Source organism: Phoca vitulina, unplaced genomic scaffold, assembly GCF_004348235.1.
Source record: "Phoca vitulina isolate PV1807 unplaced genomic scaffold, GSC_HSeal_1.0 scaffold27, whole genome shotgun sequence".
NCBI classification, from domain to species: Eukaryota; Metazoa; Chordata; class Mammalia; order Carnivora; family Phocidae; genus Phoca; species Phoca vitulina.
The window spans coordinates 26,487,512-26,499,669 of record NW_022589730.1 but is presented as its reverse complement, the minus strand read 5'-3'; the positions used below and the strand labels follow the sequence as shown (position 1 = coordinate 26,499,669).

At 38.2% G+C, this 12,158-nt stretch overlaps 1 protein-coding gene across 6 annotated transcripts in view; it reads right to left on the bottom strand.

Annotated features, from left to right (window-relative positions):
- Nucleotides 1-436: 436 nt before the first annotated feature.
- Nucleotides 437-12,158, bottom strand: part of PIAS2 (protein inhibitor of activated STAT 2) — a 91,664-nt gene continuing 79,942 nt past the window's right edge. For 3 of the 6 annotated variants that reach the window (XM_032422942.1, XM_032422939.1, XM_032422941.1), the window contains exons 13-14: nt 12,115-12,152; nt 437-9,413 (exon numbers count right to left, since the gene is read on the bottom strand). In XM_032422942.1, the coding sequence (XP_032278833.1) occupies nt 9,231-9,413; nt 12,115-12,152 (221 nt within the window). In that variant the 3' untranslated portion in view covers nt 437-9,230. Of the gene's footprint in view, nt 9,448-12,114; nt 12,153-12,158 lie in introns of all 6 variants that reach the window. The other 3 variants (XM_032422943.1, XM_032422940.1, XM_032422944.1) reach the window with 3 other exon arrangements.

Here is a 12,158-nt window from a genome sequence, read left to right as displayed (position 1 = left end):
AGTTTGTTCTCTGTATTTGTTATGTCTGTTTCTGCCTTTTGGTTTTTTTAGATTCCATATATAAGTGAAATCATATGGCATTTGTCTTTCTGACTTATTTCACTTAGCATAATACCTTGTATGTCCATCCATGTTGTGCAAATGGCAAGATCTCACCATTGTTATGGCTGCATAGTATTCCACTGTGTGTGTATACACATCTTTATCCATTCATCTATTGAATCTATTCAATCTGAAGGTCACTTAGGTTGCTTCCTATCTTGGCTAGTGCAAATAAGGCTACAACAAACATAGGGGTGCATATATCTTTTTTTGAATTTGTTTTCATTTTCTTCAGATAAATACCCAGAAATGGAATTGCTGGATCATATGGTCTCTTTAATTTTTTGAGGAACCCTCATACTGTTTTCCAGAGTAACTGCACCAATTTACATTCCCACAGGCACAAAAGTTCCCTTTTCTCCACAGCCTCACTAACACTTGTTATTTCTATCTCTGTTGACTTTGTACCTCCATTCTCACCTCCTTCCCATTTCTGGAACTGGCCATTTCACTTGGTTCTCAAAAACATAAAAGCAAAACCATTAGATGAAAACATTATACTCTCTGCTACCTGACACAACTGTGTCCATATCCATCCCTCATCTGCCTCTGATATGGATCCCAACTTCCCCCTCTTGCTCAGGGACCTAGATGTACCAATGATCTTGGCCAACCCCTACTGCACTACCCACATTCGCTTCTCCCTCTCCTACCGTCTGCATCTAATTAGCATGGAAACACGAGACTCCAGTTTTTCCCCCTCTTAAAAAAAAAATTCCCTCCACCATACACATTTCTCCTGCTACAGCCTCACCCTTCATCAGACCAGCTGAGTTGTCTGTATTTGCACACTTCCTTTCTGTACTTTACAGTCCTCATCCCACTGCAACCTAGATTTACCCTCATCATTCCACTGAACTTGTTCTTGGTGAAATTACTAGATATGGCCAGGTTGAGAAAACCAAAGGAAGATACAGATTATCATAACTCTTAAATTCCAGGATGCATATTCACTCCTCCCCCACATTTTAATGAGCTTTATCTTACAATCAATGCGGTTGAAAGCAATGGGTCATAGTTTAATTAGGTTTTTCTTTGTTTACACAAAGTTGTTATAATCAATCAGGTATAGATTCAATCAAATACAGTGTTTCTGAAATTAGTTCTTTTACTGGGTACTTTTTACATTATAGAAGCTTTTAACTCCACTGACACTCTCTTCTTGGAATGCTCTATTGTTTTGGACTCTGTAATATCACTCCTGATTTCCTTTCTACCTCAGGTGCTCCTTCTCAATCTCTTTGTTGTGTTCCTTTCCTAGCTCTTTTCTCACTGACTTCTCAGGTTGAGCTCTTGCATTTTCATGGTTTCAATACTACCCATATGTTACAGGATAAGCCTGTTGCTCATCTAATGGCATGTGGGCCTGATTTCCAGAGACATCGGGTTAACTGATTCTTGTTCCAGTTCCAAAGTACAGACTCCAATGACGACTTGGGTCAAGTTGTTAGCTTTGAGAGACTGAGGTTGATAAATCAGAATTACACCTACAATTGTATTGTGTAACTCAGGGTGGTGCACCTGACCCAGATGAGTGGTCCTATGTATACAGATTATACAAATTTCCCAGTCATATTACGCACACAGGATGCTGGGTCTGCAAGGGGGTCATTTAGGCTTTCAGGTTTAAATACAATACCTACTTCACCTTATTTTCCTCAGTGTGCACTGCCCTAAAATTCCCCATTCCCAGTGCTTGCCCCTGTAAGATTCTGGAGTCTTTTGACTTCCTCCCAAATCCCAAGCATGTGTCACCTCTATCATCTGCCCCAAACATGTATCTCCTCTTGTTTTCCTCTCTTGGTGAAAGCCTGCTGCTCAGGTATTAAATTATTTCCCTGTCAGCACAAGTCAAATACAAACAGTTATCCACCACTTCTTCATTTATAAATATTTATTGAGCACCTACTATGCACCACACACCTTGTTAGGCTCTGGGATGCATGTGACATGAGATCATCCCTGCCCTCACGGAGCTTACAATCTAGTAAGGGAAACAGACAATACACAGTGAACCAACATATAAACACAGGTTGTGACAAGTGCCATACAGAAATATAAAGTGATATGATAAAGGATAGTTAACACCTACTTTTTAGATAGAATGATCACGAACAGACTGAGGTGGTTAAAAGCTGGATTTGAAGCCTGCCTCACCACTTACAAGCTGCATGACCACAAACAAGTCACTCACCCTCTCATGATCTGTTCCCACATTTGTAAAATGGAGACCATCATACCAAACTCAACCAATGCTGCTCAACTGTTAATGATCATGAGAACTCCTCAGTGCCTTCTCACTGCTTTATAAGGCCCGGCATGATTTCTTACACAAACGTGCAGCTATTCTGAACATTCTCAGTTCTCTTGACAACTAATCAACTGCCATGGTCCTACTCATCGCACACTTCCATACGACCAGCCAGTTGCCTCATCTACGTGCTACTGTAGCTCTATTTTGCCTTTTACCATTGCACTGTCATCTCCCTGTTTCACTCATCTTTATTCTACTGAATCACAACCTTGGTGAAGGTAGGTATTTATCTATCTTGTGTTCTGAGTGCCTGATACAATGCCCGGCATGTAACACGGGACCTAGTATTTGATGACTGAGACTTCTGTAAGCCAAAAGCAGCAGCAGAGAAGTGAAAGACATTCAGAAAAGAGGGAGTGTGATGAAGGTCCTAAAGATGACAGGAAACAAGAGTCAAAAGTCCATGGGGCTGAACTGGCCTTCAGGCCCACCTCATCCTCTGAGACTGGAATGAAGGAGAATGAAGATGGGCACATGTGGAGAGAAATCACGCTGGCAAACAATCTTCTGCGTGCATTAGGAAGCAAGGTCATCTGCGGAGACAGGTGTGGTCTGAAAAGGAGTAACATTTGTAATAATCGACAGGAATGGGCAAAAGCAGCATGTGATGCCAAATCAAAGGATGGATGGGTGACCCTGAAGGAGGGATCTGGGGATACTTTTGAGGCTGTAATAATGGAGGAGCAGGCTAAGGTAGACAAGAACTACAGAGAAAACTGGGCGTTTCAGTGCAAGAAAATATCAGAGGTAACCAAAAATCTCACAAGCTAGACTGTTGGATGGATCATCCGTCAAAACGTTGAAGACTGAGAAGGACTACAAAGTTAGAGATGGCAAGAAACACTGTGAGTCAGGAAATGAGCCTTCAGCAAATCCAAGGACATGGTCAGGTTACTTGGTAAGAGTACAAGCAGCTAACAGTAGAACCTCGCCTGGGCTGCAAATGGGGCAGATTTTTGTCACAGGCCTGGGGAGAAATGTTTAGAAATTACAATAGAGGAAGGGCAGCAACCACCCACTTCTTCAGTTATGTGGAATGTAAACACAGCCCACACTGGTGAGAGATGCAGGGTATGGCCAGACTTGAGGTAACAAGGCAGTGAAGAGAAAAAATCCAGAGAAAATGTGGAGACGCAGTAAACATGGTTTAGCGGAGAGAGTGGATGGGCAACTGGGAGGGACTAGATCTACAGAATGGAGACCAGTGAGAGTGGAAACAATGAAGGAAGGCTTCACATCTTCAAAAGACTGCAGAAAAGCAAACATGAGCTTCATAGGCCCTTCCCTTTTGAAATCTCATGCTTAACATCAAACTCCTCATTGCCTCCCCTAAATGACTAATGCCTATTTTAACTGCATCCTCTCTCTGTAAACAGATCCATTATCCTGGTCACCCAGGCTTGAGAAATGGACTCAGCCCTCACTCCTGTATCTGTTCACGCCACTGAATATGGAGTCTTCCTTTGAAATGGCTTCAGGGTCCACTCCTTCCTTATTCCTGTGGTCATCACCTAAAATCAGTTCTTATAATCTTAGGTCTAGATTCCCAAATAACCTAGCTGATTAATGTCACTTCCGTTTAAGCAGAGGGTTTTTGAGGTAGGTCTGTTTCAGACTCCCAAGTCCACTGAGAAACTTACTTAAATCTATTCCTTCATCTGTAAAATGAGGACCATACCACTTTCCTTTGTAGGGAAAATGTAAGGAATGAGACATTTTTGTAAAATTCTTAGCACAATGCCTGTTAGTAGGTAAGAACCCTTGATTTTTGAAAAGCTAATTAGGAGCCCTTTGAAGTCTGGGACTAGATCTTTTATTCTACTCTATCCCACACACATTTGTAAGACACACTGAATATGTGAATAGTTTGGTGAAGGCCAAAATAAGAGACATGTTCTATTTTATAACACAACCCTCTTCTTCACTTAAAAGAGTTAAGCTTTGAGAACACAGAATGAAGAAGCTTTAAAAGCCATTCTGAAATAAAAAGCAGTCTGGAAAATTATGTGGTATGCCAATCAAGAAAATAATACACCTTGAACATTTGAGATAGCAATCTGTTTTTGGTGGTGGTGGGGGGGGTTGTTTTTTTGTTTTTGCCACAGAGCTGCCCTTAGGACACCCAGATGTCACTGGAAACACAAAAGAATACAAAGTGAAACAAGCAAAGCTCGGCCCTGCTTTTGTTGGTCAGCCTTACCACTCTTCCAGTTTGGCTTGGACTGCCTTTGGCTCAGGAGATCCTACTGGCTTTGGGGAGCTGAGAAAGCCCAAAATGGAGCCTACAGAAAGAGGAAAAAAAGAAAGCTGGCTACTAAGGGCTGGCCCTAGGTACAAATGGTTAAAAAAAAAAAAAAAAAAAAAAGTGTCAAGATTTTCTAACTAAAAATAGAAAACATAGTCTGACAATGGGCTATTTCACAGGGCAAGTAAAATTATGTGAAAAATTATTTGGATATCCTTAGGCAGGTGTATCTGGAACATGTCAAATAGATGAAGCTGAAACTGAGACAGTCCAGGAAAATCTCTGCCAATTACTTCCAAATCAGCCCAGCTCACCAGGGTCAGAAAGGTAGAGGGTCTTAGTGCAGATGCCAGCACAGAGATGAATGGTGTATATTCTTGGAAAATATGGTTAAAGAGTTCTTCTCATATCATATGGTTGGAGTATAAATCAGTAAAATCATGTGGAAAAGTGAATCAAGAACTACAAAAGTGTTTGTATCCTTGACCCAGAAATTCCATCTCTAGTAATTTATACACAAAGACATTCACTATAACTTTATGAGATGCAATCTAAAATGTCCAATGGGGAAAGGTTATACGAATCATGGCACATCCATACAATGGAATATCATGCAATTAATAAAAGTTGAGTTTTTAATGACACGTAGACTGAGAAAAAAACCAAGACACAAATTATATTGAGAATGAATAAAACTATGTAAAAACACTCACGAGTAGCAGAGAGACTGGCAAGAAATATGCAAAAATGTCAAAGTGCTTATTTTTTATACTTTTCTGTATTGTCTAATTTTTCCACAGTGAGTATGTATTACTGACATAAATAGAAAAAACAAAAACATTATTGAATCAGGCAAGCATTAAAGAAGAATGGGCACTTTTATATAGCTTTATTTGTTTCTCCTAGGAATTGGGAGTGTGGCTCCTAATAACAAAAAAAGGGGGGGCTTACAAACCAGTCATTCATTTGACAGGAGCATCAGGCTCTTAAAAAAGAGAAATTCTTAAACTGTTTTCCACAAGTTACACCATATTCATGTAGAACTGCAGCATAAAAAATGGGTGAATCAGATTGAATCATCAATCACAGATCTTACTGACAATAAGCTCCCACAGCACGTGGAATCCGGGGCCACAAAACACATCACACCCAAGTTTAAATGACGCACAGCTCTGCATTTTTTTCAAAATGAAAAAAATTAGGAAAACAACTGTTTACTTAAAAAAAAAAAAAAAAGGAAAAGAGTAAATAGTGAACTGCTTTTGTACCAATTGGGGGCTAAAGAGAAATAAAAGGCGTATATGAGAATTAAACTAATGCTATTTTATAAAAATCGAATTTACTTAAAAAGATAAAAGGTAACTAATGAATATTAGCAGAAGAAAAACAGACTTGGTTACTGAGTGACTAGTGTCCAGGACTGGCCTGAAGGCAGAATGCCTGAAAAGGTCTAGTGTCAACAACTCCTGAATAGTCTCTGTTGAATACCACTTCACCTAAAATCCAACATTTTAATCTTTCTTCAAACTCTTTTAAGATTCTACCCTAGGGAAACTTGTTTTATGTCAAGAGTCATGGCTCAACTTACTTACTATATTTACAATCCTCCCCTAATCATAGTATTTTCATCCCAGCTTTCCTGAGGCACACTGTAAGATAAATGCCACATAAACTAAATTTAACGCTAATACTGCATTTATCCTTATAATTAATTACCCTATGACAGATGCCAAGTATTTTTACCTTCTGGTAAAGGCATTTACCTTCTACTGGGCAGAAATGGAAATTACAAAATCCTAAAGTGGCTCACCTAAGGGTCAGAAAGTTAGTGAATGTAAGAGTTTAGCTGTGAAGCTATATTCAACACCAATTACAACATCGGGAGTCACCAAATCAAGGTAAGCCTTAACATTTCTACGTGAATAAGGATCAAAACCACGTTACCTCAGTGTTTGTAAGAGGAGACTAGTAGCTGCAGTCTGCAGTTCCTTTCCTTAAACAAGATAACTCCACATAATCACTAGTTGGCTGACATCTATGTAACAGCTAAGACAACCTCCTCGGAAACTGCATTACACTTGGTTAAGCAGAAATCTGGGCAAGCAAAATAAACTATTAAAAAGTCAGGGTCTCGGTAGAAGTATTTGGTGACCATGCTTTAAAAAAAAAAAAAAAAAAGGATAATGACTTAATGATCATGCTGTTGTAAGGCAAAAGTATAAAGAAAAGTACTCACCTTCAAAGATACATACATAAAAGCCCCAATTTTAAGATTACAAACTTAAAAGTGTATTTTTAAAAATGTTAGTCACCTGTATAAATTAAAATTTTATGTATTTTCAGTATAAAGCACCAAAAATGAACACTAAAACTGTTCACATAAAATAGTAAAAAGGAAACAAAGCACAACTATAAAAGCACAGAGGTATCGGTTACAAGAACCAAGTAAATAATTTCTATGAATATATTTTCATTTAACCTTATAAAACTTTGTTGATTACGCTGGGGAGGGGGAAGTCTGAAAATCTAAAGGGTAACAAAATGGTAACAAATATACATCATTTATTTATTAACAAATTATACCACACAAATCGGAGTTCCGTTTTCTATCTGATTACAGAGTTAACAGAGATTGCATCTGTATTTAGAGCAGCAACATAAAATTTTACGAGGAAGAAATTCTCTATGTGGACCAAAGGCCTGTAACATGGACTGGAAATCTAGTGCCTAAGAAGGTAAAACCGGCAACAATGGTGCAACCACTATAAGAAGATTCTGGTTTGTTGCCACGTTTTTCATTAAGCAGCTCTCCAAAAGGAATAATACATAAAGGGATGATGTAGACAAAGGAGGGATGATGCAGAAAATCACATGAAATTAAATCAGTACAAAAGGAGCACAGTGGCCATGAAAACTTGAGGTGTTTAAAAACAAAAACCACCCAAGCAGTGACAAGTCAGCTTCCTGGAGTTACATCAACCCTGAAGTAATATGATGTGTCCCTGTTCTAACTGAAATCGGTACTCTTCATCTGGGCACTTAAGTCTGAGAAATCAGATTAGTCATTTTTAAAAAGGGGTTTTTATTTTTAAAGTAGATACAGTTAGGGGGAGAAAGATAAACATTAGAAAAGTATCAATTCCTTGAGAACTCAAAAATTTAGGGGGCCAAATGAAGCAAAGGGTAATATAAAATGTGGATAGAAATGTTTCTCTAAGGGTAAAACTTGGTCTCCTGAGGGATTTAAAATCAAGAACACTCTGAGTGAGTGGTTTTCAAAGCTGGCTACAGGACCATCCTCCCCAAACCTTCCTCACCTTAAATTCACACACTTCTAACTCTGTGTGTCCTTCATGGTATCAGGAAAGATTTCCTTGTTTAAAAAAAAAAAAAAAAAAAGGAACAGGAAATCCGATGCAGTCCCCATGCCTTGCTGTTGTGTCTTCTAATTAAGTTTGAAAATCATCACTGAGACTGTACTGGTGACAAATGTGACCAGAGTTCTAAATCGTATCTGCTTTGTTAGTGTTACTAAAATGTGAAAAGTTTCAACAAAGATCTGTATATTATTCTATAAAATAAATGAGTAAAAGAAGTTCCTAGGAAGAGATTAAACTTTGTTAATCCCACCTCCCCCAAATCTGTTCTTCTATACTGCCTCAAAAAGCTCTCAATGTTGCTGGTCAGTGTGAACAAAATTCTAACGAACATTCTAGCCACAGGTTACTCCAAAAACATTTCATTCAACATTCAATGGCTGCACAGAATTTCTTTTTCGAGAAGGCAAGCCCAATTTTGTAGAAATCTCTAGAATGAGAATGTACAATTACCAAAAATAACACACGTCAGGGCAGGATCTGCATAGTGTTCTTCAGCACAATCACTGATAAAGAGCAGCCAAATCCCAGGACTTCCCTTTGCAACTGCTAGCAAACAACATCAAAGTGTAAATGACAACCAGGGAAAAATAAGTAACACAAAGGCCATTTTTCTTTGATGGAATCAGGAAGAAAAGAGGAACTGCAGAAGAAAAGTGGAGCCAAGCTCTGGCCACTTAGCAAGACTTCATTACTCGATGAAACAGAACAAATCTCCGTGGAAAGGACTCATTCAGCAAACATGACTTCCTTCCATGTATTTTTCCTTCACATCAGGTTAAACAAAAGTTGCTGTCATTTTAGAATCATTGATTACATCTTTTTTAGTTAGAAAAAAGTTTACTTGCATATTTACATAATTTTATTGCTGTTTATTACAACAAAAAAAAATTTAACCGATGTGTGTAGAATCCATCCAGTAACATATGAAATTGAAATCCGTCTCTGGAGAAGATACAGTTATGGCCAAATGTATCTGATGCTCAGAGTACAGCATGAGTAAGAAAAATCCTTGCATGTCATTTGGTTCTTGCTGCAGTCATCTGTGTTCATCTCTCAGAAAGCAAAAGAATCCATCTGACGTTTCAATAAATATCAAAGTAATTGTTACCAAAAAAATAGCTTCCACGGACCAGAGATCCAAGAAAGAACAGTTCTGATGAATGATTCCTAGAATCGAGTGAGTCTTCCTTTAGTCCAATGAGATGATGTCAGGAATGTTACTTCCACTGCTGGTTATGACCCCTGTCTCACTCCTGCTGCTGGATGAACTAACGTGAGTACTGCTTTCATGGGGGCTGGTGGTGGTGACAGACGTACTGCTTGCTGTTAGGGGTGAGGTGAGACTATCCAAAAACATAGGAGGACAGTACTGCTTGAAACAAACAATGATGCCGATGAGGAAGAGGCTACATTGATTTTAAATAAAGAGACTAGAAATTGTTAGATATGCACACGTGATAGCCACATATTTAAATCCCAGTGGGATTTAGAAATTTCTCAAAACTTCACATCTTTGGATGGAAGGTGGCATGAATTTAGTTAGCTATTTTACTGTTTAGTGAGTGCAGCATATTTTTCATTTTCTCAAATCTTGTAGAATGTTTGTTGACCACATACATAGGTACAAGTATAAAAATGTCAACAATAATCAAAATTATTTAACAGTATATATCGGCCCCACAATTATGACTCATACTTAACCTCCAAAAGAATTTGCTAACTGTATTTATACCAGGTTTAAATCACATCAAAAAGGCTAGCAAATACTTATTTCTAATGGTATTAAGCAAAAATGCCAATGTAAAATTCAGTAATTCTTTCACACTTTACTATCAATCAGACCCTTTAGGAATAATGTTAAGATTGATCAACTCAATAGTGCCACTCTGAATCCTTCGGACATACATGAAATGATACCTGTGTAATCAGGAACATAGCATTCATTCTAAAACAGAGACTACATGGTAGCTAACTACGACAGGATGTTCAGAATAGAGAAGTATCCCACATAATCACAAAATTTTGGAATAAATCTTAAAGATCTAATCTAATATAATCTTCCTTGTGAGACTCCATACCCGCCCTCCAAGAACTCATATTTCAAGTTTCCTTACCATCTTGATCGCTGACTCCCAAATTCAAACCCGAGTTTAATATTCTAATATTGTCCAAGAGGAGTAGAGAGATAGGAGCCAACAGCTTTATTTTATGTCACCACGGAATATTTTATGTGAGAAACAACACTGACTTCAGTAAAATAAGTGAGGTCCAATATATACAAGAGAAGAAGTCCTAAAAGTTTGTCTTTAGATTAACTGTATCAAAGAAGATCAGTAAGGATATCCTATCAATATTATCAATTCTACAAATTTTTCAGCCTATCATTAGACATACTAATCACCAAACAGGAATTTAAAACTGAAGCTGTTTCGACTACATGATCTACCAAAAGATCTTATAACTGCAATGACAGCCCCAGGCTTACACTGCCAGTCAGTGGAAGAGCAACAACTAAAATTCAGGATGCCTTACCAAAAAAAGTAGTTTAGTGTTTAGGATGGATAACGGTCTTGGTTCATCAATAAAATGAATGTCATGCACAAAGAGATCAAATGGATATTGGTTAAGGGTTGGGGGAGAAGGAATAGTTCTTAAAGAGCTTCTCAGAAGCTCTAAAGAGAGTAGAATTGTAAGGCATTAAACTATTTTAAAATGAAATCAATTCTAATTTTCCACTAATATTGAGGAAACAATCTGGAAAAAAGCCCAGAAATTTACATTTTATTTCTACTTCCTCTCAGGCCATTTTTGACTGCCTGGTAATAAAAAGGTATTCTCTTATTTATAAGATGAATGCTAGAGACCACAGTCCTGCTATCAATAGGCCCTGTGAATTCTTGTAATATTCGGGTTGCAACCATTTCACCTCTAACTCTGTACTCTTCATGCATAATTGGCACATAACTGCACAAAGGTAACAGGGCTTAAGGGGGCACTATGGAGGTAAAGGAGGGAAAAAATCTAAGGATTCTCAGGAAAACTGAAGGCACCACCTCACCCTTCTACTGGCTCAACAAGTAAGTTAGCCTGACACTAAGTATGCCAAATAGCACTACGAAATCAAAACCCTCTGGGTTCCAAGACCATTTTTTAAAAAGGATGATTCTCATAAAAATCAGCAATATTTTAAGCCTGAAGAATCCATTTCCTAGAAAAACATATAGCTACCTTTGTTATAGAATCTGCTGATGTAACAAAGTCAACTCAGGGTGAGAAGAAATTCCTCATTCTGCACATGTTACCCTGGGCCCAAATCTCCAGTGCTGTTTTCCTGATCAGATACAGAGTCCTGACACAGGAGGCCACTATGAGACTTTGCAACCAAAGCAGTGGTCTGTGGGTCTTCCTCTGGCCCTCCCTACCCTTGGCAATTCTCTCCAAGTCTCTGTTTCCCTTCCCCCTTCCGCTTCTCCCATGCCCTCCCCTCCTCTGCTCTGCCTCTGCCATATGCCTGTCAGTCCAGGTTTACTGCAGGTCTCCACGTTGGGACTCTAGGATACTCGAGTTTCTTATCGCTGGCAGAGAAAACAGGAATGACTGGTTTATAGCAACTTCAGATTGGGGCATCCCCAAAGTCTGAATCTGACTGCCTCTAAACACAAGGAAGAATCAAGCTAATGATTCAAGCCTGTTGAACCAGCTTCTGCTCTTTGCTCTTTTCGACATATAGAACGAGTGTTTCACAAATAATCTCTGTGAAGTTTTAACTTCTGGTCATCACTGCTTCCCCTCATTTTAATCACTCAAGTGCTTGTTAAGAAATGCCAACTGATTATTAAACTAAATAAAATATAATTAAAAATTCAGGTATTAAGTCAAAAATACCATAAATTTAAAAACAGCAACTTTATTCCTCCAAATAAAATTGTGAAGTATTTATATAGTAATTCATTTCCATCAAGTTAAGTAACTGAAAGTTGACTGTCCTGATTTTATGCAACTGGTCATTTTTAGTTAGTATGACATAACCAACAATCATATACAAATTAGTTGCTTAAATTCAGGATACATACCTGGGGATCAACTGGAATAAGGGAAAGAAAATCCAAACCTAAAA